This window comes from Zeugodacus cucurbitae, chromosome 5 (genome assembly GCF_028554725.1).
Source record: "Zeugodacus cucurbitae isolate PBARC_wt_2022May chromosome 5, idZeuCucr1.2, whole genome shotgun sequence".
NCBI classification, from domain to species: domain Eukaryota; kingdom Metazoa; phylum Arthropoda; class Insecta; order Diptera; family Tephritidae; genus Zeugodacus; species Zeugodacus cucurbitae.
This window is the reverse complement of record NC_071670.1, coordinates 2,222,489-2,247,215: the sequence shown is the minus strand read 5'-3', so window position 1 is coordinate 2,247,215 and position 24,727 is coordinate 2,222,489. Positions and strand designations below refer to the sequence as shown.

Here is a 24,727-nt window from a genome sequence, read left to right as displayed (position 1 = left end):
ACTGTACAAATAAATATGAAGGTACACATTGAACGTCCCTGACCCTGCCCAAGTCCGAAAAATTCTCACGTTTGCTTTAGGCGATTTAAGTTTCAGCGCAGATTTCAAGCATATTTCATCTAGCCGCAGGGACTGATATTGAAAAAATGGCTAAAAATAGAAAAGATAAATCTTACAACAAACAAAAAACGAAGTGTTCCAACGCGAAGCGAAAAACGTGTTTCGACATTTATGTGTGGCGCTTGGTTCCCCTCACTTTCGAGCACAATTTTACAGACGCTGTCGCTGACCGCGTGCTAGCGGTGTGGTGAGGCGTGAGTGCCGATATGCTTCGACACTCAAAAGTTTACATAAAAATGACGTCATTAGCATTTCTTGTTTGTGTTTTTTTTTTAGATTTAGTAATCCTCCTGTTTTAAGTGCATACACACATTTCTGTTAATGAAAGATGAGTAAATTGTAAACGCTGAGACAAACACGTGGTCGCCCAACAGGTTTTCTCACTATTTTCAGTTTTATTTTGATTTTGATTTTCAACACGCCAGACGCCTTGCCGCATCGCGTCGCGCGCAACACCGTTTGTGTCTCCATGCCATGTAAAAATTACACAGCCAACGAAAATCATAAAAAATTCCAAAAAAATAAAAATACAAATCGACATTGGCGCTTGGTCGCCAAGTGCGAAAGAGCAAAAAAAACTCGAAACATTTTTGTAACAAATTTAAAATAATTCACATGTTGCGGCGCATGTGTTCGTGTTCGTGTGCGTAATGCCAAAATGAGTGGTCAGCGGAAGCAAAAAACAAATCAGAAGAGCGGGAAGGCGGCTGATAAAACACACGCTTGTGGAGTGTAAGCAGGGAAGAGGGCAAATCTTACGACAACATTAATGACTTAATGCACGTGGTCGGCAAAAATAAACACTGGCGATTTGCCACCAAAAAAAACCATACTTCAGATTGGTTTGCTGCTAACGTAGAACAAAACACTATATTGAGAAAGAAAAAAATGTAAAAAAATTAAAAAGAAAAAAATAAGAAATTAAATAAAAAATTATAAAAACGATAAAATTAAATAAATATAAAAAAAATTACTTTAATATTCTTTGATAAGAAACACGAAGTATTTTACTTAAAAATTATTATAATTTTTTTCTAATATAATGGTTGGAAATCCCAAAATAAAAAGGAAAAAAAAAACAATTTACAAAAAGTAAAAGAATTATGAAAAAAACAAATAGATATAAATTAAAAAAAAAAACTTAAATCAAAATTTTATTTATAAAAAAAATAAAATAAATCTGGCGAAGTAAAAAAATTAATAATAAAAAAAATAAATATATTTTTTATTTAATATTCTTTGATAAGAAATGTGAACTGTTATTTAACAAAAAAAATTTTAATATGCATACTGGTTGGAAATCCCAAAAAAAAAAGAAAAAAATCAGTTTGCAGAGAATGAAAAAATGAGTTTAAATGAAACAAAATACATTTTAATTAAAAAAATTAAACGAAAATTATTTTATAAAAAGAAGTTTAATTAAAAAAAATTAAATCAAAATAATTTCATAAAAAATAATTTAATTAAAAAAAGTTAAATGAAAATTATTTTATAAAAAAATTAATTAATTAAAAATAAAAATATATAAATTTTTATAGATCAAATGTTTAAAAATATTTAAAGAATAAATAAAAATGTAGCATTGATTTCAAAATCATTTTTAGCAAAACTTATACGCTCTTGAGTTTGACTATACAACAAGAATCGCCATCGAAAGAAATATTAAGTGAAACCACTTAAAAAACCACTCATTTTACAGTTATGCCTACAAACACATGTACTTATCTATAAATATTCAACAAAGCCTCTTCTAGCATTAGTCTTCCGGCGTGCCCACTGAACTTGTGGAAGAAGAAAATATATAATTATCTCCAAAATAAATGAATTTCATGAAAAATGACGTCAAAAGTTCTAACACACTAGAAAAAAGTAAAAAAAAATGTGAATAATAGGAAAAGAAAAACTAAAAACACTTTAAAGTGGGTTCAAAAGCAGCGCTAAACTCATTAACTTATTGACTTTAGACACTACGACCTTTGCTGCTATCATTATGTGGATATAAAAAGCAATAGTAACTGTAAATGCATGTGCTAGAAGATTAATTGAAAGAATATTACTGTTAAATGAGCGCTTGAACACATATGTACGTAGATTAATGAAGATTATTACAGAAGAAGCTAGCGCGAATCATGAGAAGAAGAAATGGGAAAGAAAGAACACCAATACCAAAAAAAGAACCGAGCCTATGGAAGCATTTTGGCTTTAGAAGGCATATAAAGCGTAGGAATGAACGGTTGCGAAATATGGATCTCACAGCCTCCGACTACCAAAAACTGCAAGTTTTCACAAACCGACGCCTTCGTCACATTTGCTGACCCGTCACCGTCTCTAACACGATTTTATGGCCACGCACAAACCAAACGAAACAGCTCTGTGACCCGAAATTCTCAAAAGAAAATTAAATAGGATTGCTCGGACATGTTCTGAGACGAGATCCAGATACCCGGATCATTCGTAACGTTATCGACTGGAATCCACAAGGTACCCGAAAGAAAGGCCGGCCAGTTCTAATGTTGAGTAAAAATTTCGACGTCGAAATATCTAAGGTCCAAAAACATTAGAGTCAAATCAAGTGGCTAGCACAAGTTCGTAATAAATGGAGGAATCATATTGGTCCTTTGCTCCCCCGAGGATTTTCTAGACTACTTTAGACAGGTCAAATAACAAAATCAAATTTCTTACGGAATTTCAAAGGAAGACGCTACTTATGGTTATCTTCCTGATGTTTTTTTGAGATTATATTATATATTTTACTTTCTTTTTGGTAAATACATACAAATGTACTCTCTGAAAGCTGCTGAGAGCATTCCTCAAGCGCGCATAATCAACTAATGTACCCTTGATTGAATAGAACTACCATTTCAATTAGTGCATTACATGCATGTCGAGGTCGGAGTTATGCTATATGATAATTATGCACTCGCACACAAACAAACACATGCATTTTATGTCAATTATGCGGCATTAAATGTATGTATGTAAGCTCACTCCGACGCCGTGCATAATTCAACTTTGACCGTACCAATTGAGGGATTAAACTGGCGTTTCTTCTTGAGAGATGATGCGCAGACACAAATGCAGAATGCAACGCTGTTGAGTCGCCTATAAGTATATGTATTTGTGTGGTTATGTGCATGACTGCATTAAACAGTTATGTACTTGTATTATTTATTATATAAATGCATATGCAGGGTCACAGGGAACGCAGAAAGGCTGTCTTTGGAAATGTAAATAATTAGCAAATGTTTACCGTTAACACGTACATACTCCATGTATATATATATAAAGCTATATACACACGCTCAACTGCAATATTTCGATTATAATTTAAACATAGCAGCGACCGAACTGTTTATCTTGATTATTAATTAGAAGACGAATTTTCGGCTTGGCGTCCAAGACACACTGGGTGCTAAGTGTGGGTGGGAGTTGAGACGAAGACAAACTGCGTTTGCAACAAGGATAATCAGGCACACACAGAACACACACATGCGATACTTCAAGGATAAGCGGACCCAGCAACACGGGTTGACGAGCATTAGCGTTTCACCCCCACGCGCCAAGACATCCAGCAGCGCAGTGGTTGGGTGCGCGAAGGCTTATAAATGGCTTGTGTTATTGCAGCAGCAGTGAGGTAGTTGCCATTTGTTTTGCTAAAACACACGATGTCGCACAAACAAAAGGCGATTGAATGCACGGAGGAAGGTAAGTGTGTTAACTGACGGCTGCTAAGAAGTTTCGTTGCTGGGCGGCGGCGTCGTTAACTGCTTGTGATTAGTCAAAGCACGTTGTGTAAATATTTGTATTCACATAAGTTGCAAAGATTTGTCGCCAAGAGCGTCCACAGCGTGTTTAGTTGAGCCGCTGTCCGTACTCAAGCAGAGTTTAATGAAGACGAGCTTCCCAAACCACTTGCGGACGGGATTTGAAAAGGTCTGCATCGTAAGACCACAACTATTCGATGCGACCAAAAGAAAAACTGCTGTATATTAACGTGCAGCCTCCGCCTTAGCCGTAAAGTCGAATTCTATTGGCTTACTTCGAGATTGTTACGTCTTTATATTGATTTAAATCGCTCCAACGATCTTTCAGTAATGCAAATTGTATTTATCTGTGTTGCATACCTCAAGAAAACCAGCATAAAACATTACCCAAATAGTTTTGAGGAATGTTGCCGATTTTACAGCCCTAGGCCGGATAAAAATTCGGGTCCGTTCCGATTACGTAGAACCGACTGTCGTGGGAACGGGTTTTTCGGATCTTTGTTGGTGTTCAAGCAGAAAAATCGAGGCTATAGCCCAAATTACTGAACCAAGAAAAAGCGTAATGTACGATTATCAAAAATTTCGAAGTTCGATATTCACTTAATCCTTTGCTAAAAATTGAGAGAAGAGTTTACAATAATTAGTGACAACTTCTTACAAGGAATGCTTCTCCCACACTTTCTAGGCTTGCTGACACTTTAAATGACAAAAACAGTCCTACAGGAACTCAAAATGTCCGAAACAAATCAGGTTTAGTATTGCGTAAACGAGTTGTGGTTAGAGCTTTCACTCAACTTCGACAAATTGCGCTTTGCATTATTGCCGGCTTATTGTGTAAATTTGACGTGTTTAGTCTTGGGATTACAACATATTGACAAACAAGCTAACGGACCTATGGAGAGGTAAGGTAAACAAGCCACGCCCTGACATACGCCATGTCCTCCCTCCATTCGCTCTTGAGGTGGCTAAAGCAATCATACATAAGCAAACAACTGCTGCTTGACTGTGTACACACTCAGGATATTACATATGCGAAACTTAAGAAAACACTACCACGACCACACGCCGACCGCGCAAACTTCAATCAAAAGCGTCGAGCACCTACGCCATCTTCTGCGAAATAATTGCATTAGGCCTTTGTTATGCAATTAGCATAAGTATATGCGTTTACTTGAGTACTTATGTGAATGTAAGTTGCCGTTAAGTACACTCATACAAGCGGAAACTAACCAGCGACCAACGCTCAAGACCCACACACACAGCAGCAAGGTTAGATGCAACAAACAATGTCTGAAATTTCAACAACCGCCCACCCAATCCCACTTGGCCGGACCCGGGCACCACACCCCAGTCCAGCCCAGCTCGACTCGGCTCCTTTTCCTTTATCCTTGGCATCGCTATATCTGCGGCTGACGCAAATGCATTTGCTGCTGAAGACATTATAAACATAATTATAATTATTTGATAACGCCCAACCAACTATACTTCCTTCGCCTGTCGTCCCCACCATCTTCGGCTGTCCGAAGGCCAGCAAATGTGAATGGTTTCTATTGAATGTTGCATTTCGAATGCCATATTTGATTGTCGGTTGGTTGTCATGTCGAAACTATGCAAGCGTTGAATTATTGACGATTTTTGGTAACCAAATATTATTGGAATAAGACTTGTTTGACTGCAGCTACTCTGGTATGGGTGGATTAATTTGCATTGCTGTTGTCGAACGGAGATATTGTGTGGTCAGCGGTCGGCATAGCTCAGTGCTGTCATACAATACTAATAACACTGCAATCCAATCCCAAAGGAAGACAACTTAGAAATTACTAATTAAGATAATTATCTTCTGAGCTGAAGGTTTCAACTTTTCATTTCCAAGAATTGGAGGTTATGGTTTGCATTGAACATGCTCATAACTATTGTATGATGCGTTCGGATAGCAGCGAGCACGAGCTCCACACGCGACAAACTCCAAATGTATACAAAAAATGGGTTGCCGACTAGAGTTCGTTGTATCGTGGAACCATGCCCAGAACGAAAGAAAATTACAAATGTATAGAAAAATGGTTTTAAAAATCTGCGGTATTTTTGTGATTCTCATGTATCTTCCTAATCAACCTATCTCTTAGAACTAGTTTAACTTAGTCGACGGCTTCAATATTCCTCTTCGTGGAACTATTTCAGGACCTCAGAGACTACGTTATGGCTTTAAGATATCCTTTTAAGTGAAATCGATTGTTGTTTTATGGCTCTCTTATGCACAAAACGGATATCTGCCCTCCAAAAAACTGTCGTTTCTGCGAACTTGTGGTTTGAGGTTGATTACCCTACAATTGCAAGATCAAGGGATTAGATTTTCGAAGCCATGTATCCGCTGAGTAAGCAAGTTGCTTTTATCTGCCCCAAAAAAGCTTTGAAGCGTCCTTAATGCATCTGGGTTAGAGGGGAAATCATCTGAATCTAATCGAATCTATGGTTCTCTTTACTAAAAAAAAAATTATTTTGAAGGTAATAAGGCAAGGATGAGCCTTGAAAGCTTGCCAATAGTAAAAATGCGAAGGTGTGAGTCCAATAAATATAAAAATATGATGTAGGAACTACTGACTTTACCAAAATATGGTCTTGAGTACGTTCTACCATTGATCTAAGGCATCTGCAGCTCTATAGAACCAAACAAAGTTGGGCTCCGACTTCTTTTATTCCTTCGTACAGAATAGTTTTTGTTTATTTTTTATTATCATCTCCAAAGAAAGCAAATCAACAAGTTGACTAGAGCAATATGTAAACAAATGAATCCATTAAAATTCCACTTTAAACCAAAATCTTAAAGAGATTACGCTCTACAAATTTACACAATTTTCTTAAGTCCAAGCAGAACAATAAATACACATTAAAGACACATATGACTAAGCAAGACGCAAGCCAGACACACTGGACTACATTCTCAGCGCTAGCCAAGGAGAACTCATTGTTTCAACTAAACACTCGTCAAATTGGTAAACAGGATATTACACGCAGGACAACAGTGATTACGCAAACACAGCAGTGGTCAGGTCAATATGTTGGTGAACAAGTGTACGAGCAAATTGAGATAAATTGGAAAACATTTCGCCCAAAAAGCCATGCATACATATAAGCACTGGCTATGAAGACGGCACGACTAAGAAAAGGACGAAGGAAATGCATGGAAATTGCATGCATGGCTTACAAAGACTAAGCATGTAGTAGGCCATGCCTTGGTCATCATTCTACAGGAGAAATCAGGAATGCAGCTGGCAAGGACACGTACGCAAGCAGTCGCAAGACAAGGCAATAAATGCTGGCAGAATGCAGTCAGGATACAGTCAGGATACATATGTACAACCGGCTGACAGTTTAAGAAATTGCTAAAATTTGCCAATTTTCAGGCCAGCAGACAACGGTCACTTAGGTCAACTGCAGAGCTCAACTAATGCTTAGACACACAACCACATATTTTTTGTGGCCTAGAATTTACATTTTAAATGCCTACAAGTGTTTTATATTTACATTTCTTACAGTTGAGTGGCTTAAGTACATTTTGTGGCCAATTTAACGAGACACAAAGACACACACGACAGTCTACGTTCTTTAGTTTGCATGTGCGTAACCTCAGACTGTGGTCAGTTGAGGGCAGGCGTAGTTAATTGCTTTAGGAAAATATCCTTGAATGAAAACGAAAGTGTTTTTTGCTTAAGAATGTCTTCACTTGTTGTTGTTGCATTTCCACACATTTCGTGACAAATGTAGTCGGAGCGTTGTAGCGAGTGTGTGATGGACGGGCGTGGGAAATTCGGTTTGAAAGTAAAAGTGTTCTTGCGGTTGTTGGGGTAATTATTCTGTTTCTATATTTTTGTGTGAAGGAATGTATGGATTAGTGAGAGGATGAGGAAATTTAGCTGTTAAATTTACTGGAAATTCATGCTAGCAATTTTAAAGACGCGCATAAATAGATGAAGTTTAAACGACATTTGAGAGAACTGACGAAAGAGGAATGCATTGAGACTTATGGTCACGAAAAGCAGTTTCACAGGGGACTAAGAAGGTTAAGGATAACGAAGGAATAATCTATAATATAGACTATACTTAATAAGAGCTGGATAGTAGAAATATATGCCGTGGTTGCTCTGAACCTATCCTTAAAGGATCTATTTTAAATCAGCTCTGTCAGTCTTGTGTCTTTGTACCACGAAGCTTAAGCTTAAATCAAGTTTTTGTGCAGACAGTTGATACAAATACCTGTAAAAAGTAGCTGCAGTATGAGAAGTTATATATAGTTTTAAGAGCTCCAGAGATCTTAGGAGACCGGATTAAGTTCGTCTATATATTCTAAAGAAAGTAAGCAAGTAATGAGAGCTTCAGAATTTTCGTATTCTCACCCTATGGCTGCGACCTCGGCACCTATAAGCAATAAAGCTGTGAGGATGGGAAGGTAGTTGCATACTCACTGGAGCGCCGGATGAGTATAACAAACTTTCTGAGGACAAGTCAAAACTGTAAGAGAAGTGAGGAAGTATGCCGGGGGTTAACAAGTACTGCACTATAATTATAATGTGTGCATTGAGCGGTGGCAATGGTGAAGCCAACTAGCAGCAGGTGCGCAAATATATACAATGACAGGCCTACCCACAAAGTGTGCGTGTGGGTGCCTGGTCCGAAGCTTGAGTTATGTAATCAACAGCGGGGTACGAGTGTACAGCACCGAAATTCCACTAATTTCCAATAGTAAATGCAATCAAACCAATATAACGTATGTGAAATCTGCAAATGTATTGGACGACCGCATGGCTCGGCTCTTCGTACGTTGCGTATTGCAGCCTAAAAGCTGTCAGAGCGAGGAGCTAACAGCAAGCAACACGTACGCCCATTGGTGGAATGAGCAATGCCTTGGCCAATAACAACGGTTACAGCAACAGCAACAGCAACAAAATCACTCGACCTGGCGCATAACAATTCGATGGACAAGTGCGTGAATGCAAAAACAATACACGGACACATACTCAGGCACACACAGACACTCACATACAGAACACCTACAGAAGTGCAGCGCATATCGGGGCTTTATGCTGCGCAAATTATTGAAGCAAGTCGGAAAGGATACTCAAGGAGTGTGAGAGAGAGAAAGAAAGATAAGGCAGATTGGCAGTTGAGCCTACAATTGCAGGCAACTGTAATTTAACTGCAGTGCGGCTGGGATTTGCATAGATCTGGGACTCAGTACAGGAAGGAAATGATTAATGAAAAATTATAAGTGGTCGTTCTGGTATTATGAATAATGAGTGAATATTTTAAAATCTCATAATTTCTATGACTGAAGAGGGAGTATTAAGCTCAGTTTTCGAGGAATAGTAGGACTCCTGAGGACTTAAGGACGAATCTTGGTTGTTCGAGGAGTAGTCTCTCATAATCTGTAGTAAGCTTCAAAAACCCGAAAGATGCGATGAAGGTACAACAGCAGAACAGCAGATTTACTATTACAGCGGAATGTTCTGTGAAATAAACCCCGGACTGATTTAGACAAAAGTAAGTAAAAGTAATTTAGACAAAAAAGGGAGTTAAAATGCTCAGGATTACAATTGTGGAATAGTCCCAAAAGTCTTTGAAATCAGTAAAAAAAAAAGCTTCCAAAGAATTTTCTTATAACCTCCTGGTACATTTTATCTTCTATAGATTCCTAAGTCGACACCTCCTTCAAAATCAGTCTGAGACCTTTAAACTTCCAAATATTTTCGGAAGATCGTTCTTAGAAAATGTGAAGCTGCTAAGAACGAACACCGTCTAGTGGGTGTTGAGCTCGGGATGCTATGTTTAGAGAACTCGAACTCGTTGGCCATCGAGTGAATGTCGAGCTCGGGATGTTCGGTTTAGACACCAGACCATTTCAATAAATTGTCGTAGAACTCTGTACGAATGCAGACGTGGAACGGTGGCGTAAAACCAAGGAAGAATATTGTAGCTTTGGTAGAGACTAATACTTTAATAAAGTTCCCCACTGTAGTAACAAATATTTGAAATAAAGCCATATGAGATCCCAGCTTACCGAAAAAGCCACTGTACTCTATGAAACCAAATATTTGTGGGGTCAGGAATGCACAATGTCAAACTATCACAAATTTCGACCGAAGTATGAAATACTGTCACACGTATAAATGCAAATATGAGCTGCAACAACGAACTGGCGCATACGAACACGAGCTGAGGTTAGCCAAAAATACAAATAGTGAGCATGGTAGCCTGATTGAGTGGGAACAGCGGAGAGGGGGTTTCGAGTTTTTGTGCACAAAATTTTGACAACATGAAAACACAGATACAACGGAGTGGCAGCGCCAAAAGAATTTGAAGAATGCGGCAGAGCAACGCATAACAGAACAACGCTAGAGAGGGGCTGTGGAGGTATAGGAACACGCACGGACATATTCAGAGTTGATTTCTGAAACAGTGTATAGACGTGACAGGCACAAGTTCTACACAAACAGTGCGTAACGACAAAAACGAGCCGGGTGTGTGTGTCTACGACGCTTAAAGGGCAAAAGCAGGAAAACTTTCGACTTTGCAAGTTTTTGTATTTTGTCAGCAAGTTGAACGCTGCTGGGCCAAAGCTAACTATTGAAGCAAACATTCGACTGATGCTACCAACGACGCACAGGACACACACTTCGTGGCAACTTTCATGCCATCAACAGCAGCGGCAACAGCGCAGTGTTTGGCCGCAACTACCTACACCGCCAAGCCGCCTTCATGCAACCAGCCATCCATTCATCCATCCTCGCATGCCATGCGTACATTGCGCTTTAGTGCCCATCTTCACTTGAATGAAACTGTTGTGTGCTGTTTGTAAAGCTCGTTTTTGGTAACCCCTTCTCGCCAGCGGTTGGGTGAAATTTTGGACTATTCTGTATTACTTTCATTGTTCTTCTTGCTGTTGTTGTTTTAATGAAGGGTTGTTGGTGGTGTTGTCATTTAAATTGGTGAATGTAGTTTGCATGAAAATTTTAAATAAAGCTACTGTGGCTGCTGCGTATGGCTGGCTGGCTGGCTGGCTGGTTTGAGCATTCGTTCTGCCACATGTCCACAGTCCAAAATGTTTCAATGGGTGGTTGGCATAAATAAGCTAACTGCTTGGGTTTTCCACAGATAAATATTTGGGTTGATATTGTGTATGTTTGAGTGTGTGTGTGTGTCCGAGTCTTACTTTGGTGTATTTAAAGAATTTAATTTGGAAATGAATTGTAGCTGTGTCAGGGCGTCAAATTTGTAGTAATGAAACCAAGTTCTCAACTTTAGTGGTGGATGGTGGAGAAGGAGAGGGAGGGAAATGCAGAATTCACAAAGTTTCAGTACTATGGAAAAAAAGTCAGAAGTTCGGTTGAGAAATATTTGACAGTATTAAGCAGAATGTCTGGTGTAACAGCAGGATGGATCCAGGATATTCGACGGTCGGAACCCATTTTGTAACTTTTAAACGTTTGTATAAATGATCCGAAGTTTATTATTTGTAAAACCTATTATTTCAGTATACTCGAGAAGATGTTGAGGAAGGAATAATACTCAACTCAACATTAATACTCCGTTCAATATATAAATATGCCGTACGAGCATTCTTTATAAGATCCCAACTGAATTTTTCAACCATTATTGCGCTTAAATCCACAGGATCCCGCAGAAACATGAAAAGAAAACGTTACTACGGAAAGAATGGCTTCATCTTCGAAAACAAAAGAAATATAGTATTTAAAATCTCGACGATCTTTGAGAATGTCTCGTATTTCAACCTCTCAGATAGGATTAAGACCTCCGCTTTCAAGCAATCAAGCAATTGTTATGCTAATCAATGGTTGAAAGGGTCTACAACAGAGATGTTTTCACTTTTCAAGTAAATAGACACTTAGAAGAACAAGGTTTACTTTATAGAAGTCTTATCGAACAAAAAGTGAGGCTATTGTACGTTGCAGCTTTTTAAGAATTGTTATAATATCTTTCTAAAATTTTGTACCAGTTGTGTAATCTCCAAATTCAATTCTTCAAATGCAACACATCGCCGTTTAAGAATTAAAAACTTTCAACTCACCTGGTACTTCTATTTTATCTGGATCTTCATCATCATCAAAGTCGGAACATGAATCATCGTCATCGTCTAAATCGACATCGTCGTTAAAATCAATGGACTTTTTCAAAGAAGCCTGCAAGTAAAAAAAGACAACAAAAATAGAAAATGATTAATTTTTAAACGAAAATTTTTAATAGAAGAGAAATAAATTAAGGTGTAATATAATTATAAGTATAAGATATCAGTAAGATCGGTTAAATAGGACCAAATCAGCTTAAGAAAGACAGAACGGACATTTTAACAGCTTCAAAACTATAAGAGACTCTAGAAAGCAAGTAAATGGCTCCCGCAGATTTAAATACCAAGTCCATAAACTATCGGTATTACACTGAACTGACCTGGAGGAAGTCTACAAGATCTACAACCACAAAACTTAAGTCTCAAATTTATAACTTTCGGATGGTTTATAGAGTAAACGAGTTCACATTATGGAAACGACCCAGACCTAATCAAGGACTGTCTGTGGCAGAATCTGAGATTTCGAAGTTATGTCTTTTCTGAGCCTAATTCTGGACCGATCGGGTATGGAACTAACTAACTAGACAGCACGATTAGCCCTTTTACATGACAAATATTAAAAAATAGAGCTCGTCGGAGTCTTTAAAGATTGTAAAACGTAACAAAGATAATTCACATTGCAAATAAGTTCGCGATTGATATAGTTCTTTAGCGTACAGGTCTCTATAGAAATACATATGTCTTAAGAGGCACCTTCCCTACTTTTAAGAAAAAAGCTAAACTGTTTGTTGATACTTAAAACCAACAGACCAACAACAGTTTAATAACGGTTTTCATATAATAAAGACTAAATCTCTCTTATCTTACTTTGTTTGAACTTTTCGACATAAATCGCCTGCAATTTTAATTTTGTGGCCCAAATTAGCTTTTAGTGCATTTTCTTATCGCCTGAAACGAAATTTTCTTTGTTGCTCGAATATTAAAAGCCGAAAGAACGCGGAGACTACAACCCCTGACCCCGAGCAAAGTTATAGCCAAAGTTAACTCGTTTAAACGTTGTGTATTCTCGAGCAAATGTTGCCACCTCAAAAATCGATAGCCATTCAGCGGCGGATACAAAAACGCCGAATTGAAGATTTTGGGCGCGGAAGCGACTTTGGAAGTAAGAACTAGAGATTTCAGGCGCACAATTTTTAAAGACAGAAAAACAGTAAGAACACAGAAAAATAACGGCACCTACAGCAATTTACAGTTAACACACTTTTTATTAACACTAAAAAATACAGGATGCACTCTTCTGCACTACGCTCAGTCACACTGAAGCCTTTTTGAGTGTTTCAATTTGTTTGGGAGCAGCAAACTATTGACGTCTTCACAGCAACTAACGTACTCATCAACTGGCACTGTGTCTATGGACGACCGGGTCACACACTCTCGACAAGCTTAACAAAATTTCATTTTGAAGCACACAATTCACTTCACTTTGCTGCTGTTGTTGTTGTTGTTATAATTGCTGTGGCACACAGGAACAACAGAGGATATCCAACGCACACAACGGCAGTGGCACAAGCGCGCAAAAGCGAGCAAGGAACGAGCGTAACAACCCTTTCGATATGATATAATACAAAGGAAACAACAGCAACAAAACGCCGACGTACAAAAACAAAGCAAACGTAGAAGCATATAGCACAACCGAGGCGCTGGGCGGTGGGTGGCGTTTGGCAGCAGACAAGCCATTGCCGGCTATAGAACACCACATCTGGTATATAATGTGTGGAGTGGCGCTTGGCAAGCGGGTAGGCGGCGGCTGGATAGATGAAATATTCACCGAGCGCTTGGATTTATGTAGGAGAAACCGTTAGTTGCACGAGTTGATGTGTGATTATGTGTGTGCGGGCAGTAGGCTTTTGAATAGCACAAAATAGTTGCAAGCAGAGCGACGGCTACAACAAGAACAACAACAAGTTAGGGGTACATAGTAGTGCCTCAATTAGCGAGCAATACCCAATATAGGTACTAGTACCCATACACACATCGGCAAACTATTACCCAGAATACCACCACTGCCAACTGCTGGGGTACAACAAATAAATACACCCCAGCTGCCACAACTTCACTAACGTATGCACTAACAACTGCTTTCAGCCGCACAACACAAACAATTATTGGAGCTCTGTCGAATTTCGTATGGAGGTAAAACTGGACGCTGAGGCCTAGTACACGGCCTAAATGTACACAGCTCCACAGAGTGTAGGTACTGAAGGAGGCTCATGTAGAAAGTTCTGCATAAATGCCCAGCCAAACAAGCACGCACCTGCAATCAGCTCAGAGGCAGCCTTACACCATCTAGTGTACCTGCACTGTACTTCGTAGGCTGAAAACTATTGCAGCTAACGTACATTGGTACAAATGGCAAGAAAATTTTCCACAATAATCGTTTTTGGAGAGCTCGCAACTCGGTTCGATTCCCACACTTACCAATCTCCTCAAACACAACATCTAGCTTTTCGCAACACATTTTTCTCATCCCTACGCTGTCAACACTCCGTCGCTACCAGAGAGGCTCCTATCTGGACTCATTTGACAAAAATTTACTACAAGGCGATTCAGTGAGATAAATGGTCTCCAGAGGATTTCTTCAGGAAATTAATAGCCATGCTCTAGTGTGTTCGACTAATACTTTGGAATACTTCTTAATTAGTTTCAAGATATATCAATGTCTTCCATTCAATTCTGAATCATTTAATCATAACCTCAAAAGTTTCCCTTTGTATTTTTTAGTTTTAAAATTAATAACTATTTTAAACATTTCTCAAGAATTATTAAAGCTAATTTCAGTATTAATTAATAACATTGTAAATCTTCAATATTAGAACTGCTAAGGATAAAAACCTTTCCGCTACAAAGACACACCCCACATCTAGTAGCGAAGTTATAACCTAACTCAAGGCGCAAATAATACCAAAAACACATTCCAAGTGAATGAAAGTAACAAAATAAAAATAGAAAAGGTACTACTGAAGGACTCCAGCTCCTTGACCGATAAGCAAACCAACACAAAATCAAGAACGAACGACCTTGCAAAAAGAAGGCAGCAAACCAAACAATGAGAGCACACGCGCAGCACATGAATAAACTGTATGAGAAAATAAAAATCAAGCACAAAAAAATCCTCAAAAGTAACAAAAAATAACAAATGTTAGAATAACACAAAAGCAGCGCATTTCCGCCACCGAAAGTGCTGTGTCCTATATACAAATGCTCCAATAACTACACACGCATACATAACAATAGAGTTGTGTGTGGGTATGTAGCATGTTGAAAATAAAAAAAAAAGGATAATTTCCAGGATACACATGTATATTCTCCCAATTTGACTCGCTGCAGCGAAATACGAAAATAAAAATAAAAACAGAAAATGCCGATAAAGCACGAACATGCAGATGACTGCCTTTTGGGGAAACGAAAAAAATGAAGAAAAAACGACACAAAACGAGTTGGAAAATATGGCACATTCTAAGTAAAAAAGTGCGAGCAAAACAAAAACGGAAAAAATCAACACATGTTCACAGCTTCAAATGGTACACTGTGAAAAAAATGCCGAAACATAAGAAAATGTATGAAAAAAATGTCCTAAGCAAGGATATACACACATAATTTGTACACACATACACACGTAGTTGTTGCTTTTCTGCTATACATACGCAGTATACACCAGGCTGCGTCGTTGGGCTGCTGAGGGTGGTGCGCCCGCGCATGCGCATGGCACACTGGCATGTTGTTGTAGGAAACTTGCACATATGTATGACATTGTATATTGATGAAATATAAAGCTGCGGAGTCTAGTAGAAAGCTCTTAAAACCAGGGTAGTTTGAGAGCTAGCATACATACATACAAACATAACTACTAACATTTCCCTATCCATACAGGTACACTAAAGATACGGTCCTCTGGGACTCGCAACACTTGTAATTAAGCTTAGCAAATTAAGGTAATTCAAGGTCTATAAATAAGCACACGAATTTTTCGTAATTGATTAATGAAGCGTTAATACAAACACGCGCACATTAAAACGCTTAAAATAAAAATAAATGAGACCATCAAATCCTTATCACTTTTTATATTTAATGCGGGGAAGACCCGCGCACAGTGTTGCCATACTCGCATACGCATACTAAAGATATAAAGTGAAAATATCCTAAGCAAACAAGACCTTATCACTTAATAAGTATATTTAATCCCTCTTTCAATATTCAATAAATAAAAATCCTCTAAACCGAACCTTTTCAAAAACAGTATTTAGGTTTCTAATACAATCAGCACTATTTAAATCTACGAAAATCAATCGTAAATCTGCCTAATAGTCTACATTTATTACTAGGCACAATCAGCACTATATAAATCTAATAAAGTCTATCAAAATCAATTCCTAACCTGCCGTAAATTTAATATTGATTTCTAGGCTTTCACAATCGGCACATTGGGCTTAGAATCTATGAATTACCTACTTAATTTGTGAATTTAATTTATAAATTTAGACTAAAACAGACCAAATAACCAATTTAATCATCTAGAGCTCAGACTTAAGTACACTCTAAAAAAGATTCAAATATGTCTGTTCCAATCTGTCTCGACTTAAGGACTTTTATAATATTTGAAAACATTATTTATTCATGAATTTAATTAAATTAATTAAGTAGTATTCTTTATTATCATTTTTTGCGATTGCAATGCGTCAAAATTGTTTATTTATAGTTTTTAAAAACTATTCAACAACGAGCACAAATTAAAATTAAACGCAAATTTATTTTAGAATTTGACAATTCTTTCGCTAAAAATACTAATTGACAACATCCTTATAAATTATGCTATTATTTTTGTGAATAGTTTATTAAAAATTACTAATTTTAAAAAATTTCACTTAAATAATTGCAAATTCGTCGTACACAACTGTGCAGTATAAATATTCGCAAGTCGCCATTCAAAACAGCTGGTTAGTAACCCACTCATTTGCATGCGTCAAAAAGAGATAACCATACCACATTCTTGGTTACCTTTCTATAACAGCAATAACAGAAGCGAATGCGAGAGGAATAGCGCAACGCATTGCTAATAGAACAAAACACACGGCAGAGAACATACGAAGATAAGCGATTGGACGAAACGACGACATAGCAACGTGCAAAGAGGAAAAAACAAAACCGAATGTCTTTACAAAGCAATGCAAAATAATCATTGTAATAGTTGATTTTCAACTTACAAAATTTCATGCAATCAACGACGCATAATGACCACGCTAAAGAACCAATAATAGTTCTTAACAAAACACTTTGGTTATGCACACACAAAACAAACAATAGGAAATTATGCAAAACATGGGAAAGCACAAAACACCAGCGCCAGCATTCAGGAGGCACTATATGAAAAAATTACGAAATAATCAGCAGGCGCTGCTTTCAGAGCGACAAACAAAATTTGTAGATTTCATGATTTGCGCCGATCTTTTCCAGCATTTGCCAAACAAATTAACAACACAAACAATTTTGGGCACTACCAGTAGTGAGGAACACCATTGAGGCGTAATAAACACGATGACTTGGTTTGGTTGATTGGCTGCCTCGGCAGCGCAGCACCCAATGCAGCATAGAACAGCGTGTGCTTGGCGATTAACACATTTTCGCAGCACATACATGTATATATAACTAGCGTGACAAGCAAACAACACTACTACTCACCATTTTTGTTAATATGCGATTTCGACGGACACGTTAAAATGCACAAAAACTTTTATAATACAATTTTCTTTCACACAACACGATCCGGAAATTATATTCGTAAACGAGGCAACGTATAATTCACACACTTCGCACGCTTTTTTTCTCTTCCGTACCTGCCGAGATTCCGAAATCAACTGAGCCACAGAGTTGCCGTGCAGTGCAAGTGCGTTTGACCACGTGTTGCCACTCTGTGCAATAATGTGTACTACATGTGTTGATGATTGGTGTGCGACTTGACTAAGTTTGTGATTAAATTTGAATTAAATTCTTTTGAGAAATCTTTTTTAACACAATTAAATAATAGCGTTCTTTATTTAAGCATTGTATACTTTTAGTTGCATGTATTTTTTTCAAATTGTTTCATTATTTTAACCACATTTAAATTATTTTTTTGCTTGCACTCACATGTTGCTCACGCGCAATACAATCCACTTTGTGGTACACATGCTTTTTATTTGTTATTCACATTCCACACACTTTCTTCCGCCAGGAAAAGGAAAAGCGCGCGTTTCTTCAGCTATTCAAAAGCTTTGCAAATTATAAAGTTCAGTGTTCAGTGTAAATAAGAGTATTTGTAAAGCTTGACCTTCACCACTGTATCGTGTATTTGACTTGAAGAAAGCTAATTTAATTGCACAACCACCTGCGGCAGCTACTTCCGCTTAGTTCCGGTTACTACTGGCACAAATGATCTCGAAAAACAGCTGATTTTATGAACTAATATTTCTAAGCGTACTCCTTCCGTGTTTTATGCGTGTTTCTAATCTCATTTCTGCCGGTGTTCTGTATTTATAAGAATTATGCTGCTTATTGCGACTTATACGTTCCAACACACATTCAAAACTAAATCACAACCCACACTGCAGCAGCGGTGTAACCCCAGAAAGTAAAACAGTCGAAGTAGCCACACAATTTGTTGTATTCTTTATTTTTTCTGATTTATTCTGCACAGATGTCAACATTAAGCACATGTAATTGTGTGATTTTTGTTTTGCTATTGTACATTTACATATACATTTAATTTTTGTATATTTTACACTTTTCACAACACAAAAACATTTTATCTCATTAAAATGCATCACTATGAAGTACAGCAAAATGCGAGCAAGAACTTGCATGTTTCGTTTTGTTTTGCTCTGATTTTTCTACATACATACACTGCTGAAGCTCGTTAAATGCTTTTTAACTGCTGTTTAAATACACAACTATTATACATACATATGTTTATTAATTATGTGGGCAAGTTATGCATACAAATTCAATTATATAATTAATCAATACACATGTACACAAATTGTTATAATTCTTTAAATATTATGTACGTACGTTAGTAATAATTAAAGGAACTCAAGCTGAAAAAAATTATTAAGAACAAATTAGTTGTACTGCATTCACTAAACTTTGACAAGTTACATGACTTAAATTATTATTAATAATAGCTATTTGTTCTCGTTTTCATACATACATACATTTACAAATATGTAAGCTGCTATGTGGTAAATTACTAAATTTCTTGTATAACATTAATAATTGTTTAAAAGTAATTTCATTATTTTTGTAAATGATTATGTGTAATGCTAAAATAATTAGCTTTTGTATACGCACAACTACACAAATACACCGCTACACATACATATACAGCAATAAGTAGAAGAACATACAAGAAGACAATCGTTGCAAATGATATTTTCAATATTGTGGGAGTCACAGCTCGCTTTTACGGAGTTATTTGTTAACAAAAATTAATATACACGTTAACTTTGCTTAGAATGTTATTGTTATTTTGTGGCGCACTTATAAACAACAACAGCAGACGCTTGAAATGCATACAAGAGTTAATTGTCGTCACTTAATATTCATTTTTACACAAATTGTTAGCTATACAGTAAATTGTGCCGTACAATGTATGTAGGTATGTATAAGTATATTAATCACAAACTCAATTTGTACAAACTGAATTGATTGAATTGCACAGCAGCAAAGCAGCTAACGGAAATTTAGCTTGTGGCCACCTAGAATGCTATTCATACTAATTTGCGCACTATACTGGCGATTAACTGCTTTTGACTGCACAGCGAATTCAACTTGTCTGTTGGTCTATCTAAATTTTAGCAATATTAGTGTCTAAAGCCTGCAGGTGGACTCGTGCTGACGGCTTATCGCCAGCGTTATTGGCCTCATTTTCACAAATTTGACTAAAGTCATGTTCAGCATTCGGGGTTACCGGTGAGAGATTATTATTCTTCGATTGCCTGAGTTTTTTGGGTGCAGTCTCCTGCGGTTTGGGCGTTGAGAAGACCTGAAAGAGAGGTGAGATTGGGTTAAAAACTAATTCAAATTGTTTCAATCGGGATTTTAGACTTTAGATTACTCACCTTCAATGCACCTTTTACCATCAAGAAGAACCAATACAGTTGAGGTAGGAAGAGTATCATAATACTGATAATACAACCTCGTGGTAAGGTAGCCATTGCCTGAGAGAAAAAAAAGAAAATAAATGTATAAAAATTTTGTTGTTGTTGTTGTAGAGGCATAAAATATTCCACAAATAGTTTTAAGAAATGCTGCCGATTTGACAGTTCTTGAACGGATAAAAATCCGGCTCCGTTGCGGTTACGTAGAACCATCTCTCGTGGGAACAATTTATTTATAAATTAAACGATTATTGCTGCAACCACAGAAAAAAAACAAAAAACATCTGTTTGTCGGTATTTCTCACCTGCCAGAAGCCCACATTTATAGCCACACTATAACGGTACATCACATATGGCCACATAACAACACGAAACACAAAGAAGGAGCCCAACATTAGCAGTCCATTTATGATGTATGCGCGCGAGTCCTTCAAGCGCATGGTGCTCAATATGCTGCGCATCGAAACGAATGGCGTGGAGAACTCCATCATGAACATGTAACTGTAGATGCAGTGGCCACCGCCGCGTATGTACTAAAAGAAGCAAAATGACAAATATTAATAAATACCGCAAAATACGTACAGTACAACACACACTCACCGTTACGACCAGCAGTCCGAAAGTGCCAATGAAGACATGATGTATCATCATCACCGGATGCGTTATGACATATTTGATGAAATCCCATTTGCCATCCTTCGGTATTTGCACGCATTCACCATCATAATCGTAGATATCATCGTTGTCGCGTTGCTGTGCGGGCACACGTACCGGTGAATCATCACCGCTGTCACCGCCTGCCGTGGCCAAACCGTTGGCGCTATTCTTCAGTGCAACGCCATTGACGCCATTCGTTGAATTAGCACCTGTGGCGGCAGCATTCAAACGCATCAGCTTCAATTTGTCGGCGATTTTCTGTGTGTGCACTTTGTACATGGACCAAATGTCGTACATAAAGTAGGCGGTGCCAAACCAGCCATATGCCTCCATTAGGAAATGCGAGGCGTACACGAATGATTTGCTGCATGTGGACTTGCATACGATGAAACCGACCAGAAATGAGAAGGTGGCCTGTATGGCGGAAACGATTCTGCAAGAGATAAATGGAAAAAATATAATTATTTCGTTCGTTTCAAAAGCATGTCGACACTTCACAAACAGTTTATGAAATAAATGTATTATATAGTATTCACTGGAATTTAGTGTGATAAATAAAAATAAGGAATCCTCACCGAACATACTCGTATATGCATCGGATCTACCGTTATATAGATAGGTATTCCAAATAAGGAAAAGTCAAGCGGAGATCGGTTAGGATCGAGTAAAGATCTTTAATACCTACATCATGCAGATGTGAATGGAAATTAAGAAGTAAGTCAGATCCGCTGACTAGGTTAGATTCGAAGGCTGACCCTCGCGACAAGTGTCACGAAGCTTATAGCAAACCCTCGCGACAAGCGCTTTGAGCCTATCACAAATTTTATGCGGCTATTCCGCCGTGGATCGGTTGGGATCAAGTAAAAATCTATAACAACTCGAAAGATATTGAAGATAATTAAAAGGCAAGTGAGATCCGCGGACTGGGACTAATCACTAACTAATTTAAACCCCTTAGCCTTACCTTAAAACACTTCTAAGTAGGGGAATACCTGAGTAGTAACACCTTCAAGTCAGCAATAGAAGCCGGAGTAGGCACACAATCAACTAAAAATCCGATTGCATCAACATGGCAACGCCTTACTTATCCAACAAATATGTATACTTTCCAATTCTCCTTTTCACATTTCGTTTCGACTTCTCACAGCACAACTCAAATTTTGTCACTTTCAAATAAAATTTTTCGTAGATTAAACGTTTTCCATTTCGGAAATTATTGGAAAAAATATTTTAAAAAAATTCAAGAAAAACGAACTAAATCACCACTATTACGTGTACATATATACATAGTAAATGTTTCGGTCTCCAATGTATAAATATTATTAACGCAGCAACATGAATTTCGGAAATTTCGGTAATACCAATTGTTATCGCTACTTAACGTCGCAAATTTTGGCAGCTTCACGTTGCGGCAACTACTATGGACCAGATCTATTCACGAGCAAAAACCAGCCAACCTTCAATAAATATCAAGCGCAACAGGAGCGTTTACGTGTGAAACAACAGCAAACGGAACAAGACTATCTCTGTCCCTCGAACTATAGCGCTTTCATTCATAGTATCAATAATAATGTGAATCCGGAGTCCGCCAATCAGGCCATGCGTATGAATCAGCAAATGGGTTTGCAACAGCTCGGTCGCACCAATGTGCCCTGTCGCACTGATTGCGACGAGATCACAGACAGTTTGTGGTCTGCCGCGAAGAAGTCGAGTATCTATGTACCGGACACGGCTACTACGTGGTATGAGTGTCAACGTGAACAGAACATGGGCGCGAATTTGAGTGAGAAATGCAAAATGTTTGGCATGACGTCTAATGAGCCGTACCAACCGCATCAGCATTTGCAGTTGGCACGACCCATACGCGATGGCGAACAGCGACGCATGGATCCGAAGAGCTTTAAGCACATCTCGCCAGAATTTCTCAGCTTGTTGGAGGAGCACGAGCAGGTGATGTTGGCACACAATCCATTATATGGCGTCGACACAAAGGGCGAGACGGCACCATTTGTCGAGGTACCACGCGAACGGCTGCGAGGCTACAGACGAAATAAAAGTTATTCGACAATATCTGCAACAGCGGACAAACGGGCAACGACTAACTCAATACGGCAAAGCAGAGCTAGGTCAAGAGCGCAAAGTGAATACGGCGAACGACGCGGACTTATACAGACTATTAGCGACACCTGTTTCACGGATTCACCGAAATCCCGAAAATATACGAGTTCAATTGTGAGACAGAGTAAATCAAACGAACGCATAGCCGGCGGTGAGGATGGCGAGTTTAGCAAAAAAAAAACTTCAACGATACGTCACGCATAAAAATACGTTCAAATATTAAATTCCACGTTGCCGCAAGCAGCGGTGGCATATTTCAACCGAAACCGGAAGAGTACGAATTGGCAGCTGTGCTGAGTGCGGGGTATACACCTAAGGATGGTGTATCACTTTGCGGCAGCATGCTGGACGCGGAGTACCGCAGAGTCGTGGCAGCGCTCACGACGAAGAAGGTGCAAAATAAAGAAAGTGTCATAAACAAACGTAGAAGTAGAGAGGAAAGAACAGCCAGAATGCATAGAAAAAACGGGGATAAGGAAAACAGTAAAGAAAAGCCTGCGTCCAAAACCAACAATCGGCATACGAATGTTGCGGTTTTGAACGAGCTTTTCGGCCATGCGACGGTGAACAAACTGTTCGATCAGAAACGCACAAAGGATTCGAATGAGTTGGAATTAATTTGGCAAAAGCGGGATATAACACGCATGCGAGACTCCGAAATTTTCCTGCAAATGGAGAACATGCGGCGATACGCGGAAACGGAAACGCGCGGTATTGTAAATATGAAAAAGCAATTAGATTGTGAAGAGCTTGAGAGGCTTGAAGACATCGCGAGACAACGTGAACTCATGCAACTGACATATTTACGCGCAAAAGGCGGTAGAGATGTTGTGCAAAAGGACGTGGTGGACAACAATTTTAAGAACGATTTTTCCTCCGAGGTGGATGATCTCGCGCAAATAGCAACGCAGATGAAAAAACTGAAAATAAAAAGCTATCGCTCATTAAATGCGCCACGAACACAGCTTTCGCACAATGAGAATGAATTGGATAATGGCCCAGATGGAGAGGAAAGCACAGATGCTTTCGATGGTATGGAGATGAACACGAAGAAATGTAAGAAGAACACATTTGAACCACGTGATTCATTGGAATATATCGGTTTGTTGAAGAAACGTAAAGGCACGCTACGAAAGTCCCATGAGCAACGGAAAAAGTTGGAGCGCATGCGTCGTGAACCGCAAGCCGAAGCAGCAGAAAAAGAGACATGCGTTTCTAGTGGGAGCTTGCACAAAACTATTTCTAAATTATCCAACAGAGTTTCTGAAAAATGCAGCGCAAACTCGTGTACAAGCACAATATTAGTAAGCCCCGCTGTTACATCAAAAGTACCAACTGAAGCGAAAACAAAGCGCAGTGCCGGGGTCAAAGTGCCAAGAAGTAAATGTAAGCATTATAGAAACAACAAAAATATGCCACAAAGACGGCGTAAAACGTCGAAGAAACACCAAACGAATTCAAGTGTTGGTCACACGGAACCTTGCGAGCTATCTGCGCACAATTCTCTGGAGCTCTTAAGACAGCGTAAGAGAGGTGATAAACGCCTGCGTGTTTCAAGAAACTCTTGTGTAAAAATTGACGATTCGTCAAGCTCAAAAGCGGTTTCGAAATCCGAATTACTTCGCATCACTTCGTGTACAACCAATGAACTACCCTCAACAAGTAAGGCCGCGGTCAAATCGTGCACAGCCGTACAAGAATCAACCTTTCCAACTTCTGACAACGAAACGCGCTTTGAGCCGAGCACATCATCGCTGGAGGAAATGTTCGTGCACATCAAAAGCCAACTGAAGCAGCGG

The 24,727-nt window shown here is 38.4% G+C and overlaps 2 protein-coding genes and 1 long non-coding RNA gene across 4 annotated transcripts in view; 1 reads left to right on the top strand and 2 right to left on the bottom strand.

Annotated features, from left to right (window-relative positions):
• LOC105208732 (protein strawberry notch) overlaps positions 1-17,891 on the bottom strand; it is a 28,023-nt gene extending 10,132 nt beyond the window's left edge. The window contains exons 1-2 of one of the 2 annotated variants that reach the window (XM_029037955.2): positions 17,698-17,891; positions 11,965-12,076 (exon numbers count right to left, since the gene is read on the bottom strand). In XM_029037955.2, coding sequence (XP_028893788.1) covers positions 11,965-12,076; positions 17,698-17,700 — 115 coding nt within the window. In that variant the 5' untranslated portion in view covers positions 17,701-17,891. The remainder of the gene's footprint in view (positions 1-11,964; positions 12,077-17,697) is intronic. The other variant, XM_011178730.3, reaches the window with a different exon arrangement.
• Positions 16,745-19,369, top strand: LOC128922012 (uncharacterized). The gene is made up of 2 exons (XR_008471286.1): positions 16,745-16,955; positions 17,030-19,369. It is a non-coding gene; the product is annotated as an uncharacterized LOC128922012 (long non-coding RNA).
• The window catches only part of LOC105208737 (ceramide synthase), a 47,298-nt gene continuing 41,211 nt past the window's right edge, over positions 18,641-24,727 (bottom strand). Inside the window, exons 2-5 of the mRNA XM_011178736.3 lie at positions 20,754-21,243; positions 20,459-20,686; positions 20,115-20,213; positions 18,641-20,038 (exon numbers count right to left, since the gene is read on the bottom strand). Of these exons, the coding sequence (XP_011177038.1) occupies positions 19,841-20,038; positions 20,115-20,213; positions 20,459-20,686; positions 20,754-21,243 (1,015 nt within the window). The 3' untranslated portion in view covers positions 18,641-19,840. The remainder of the gene's footprint in view (positions 20,039-20,114; positions 20,214-20,458; positions 20,687-20,753; positions 21,244-24,727) is intronic.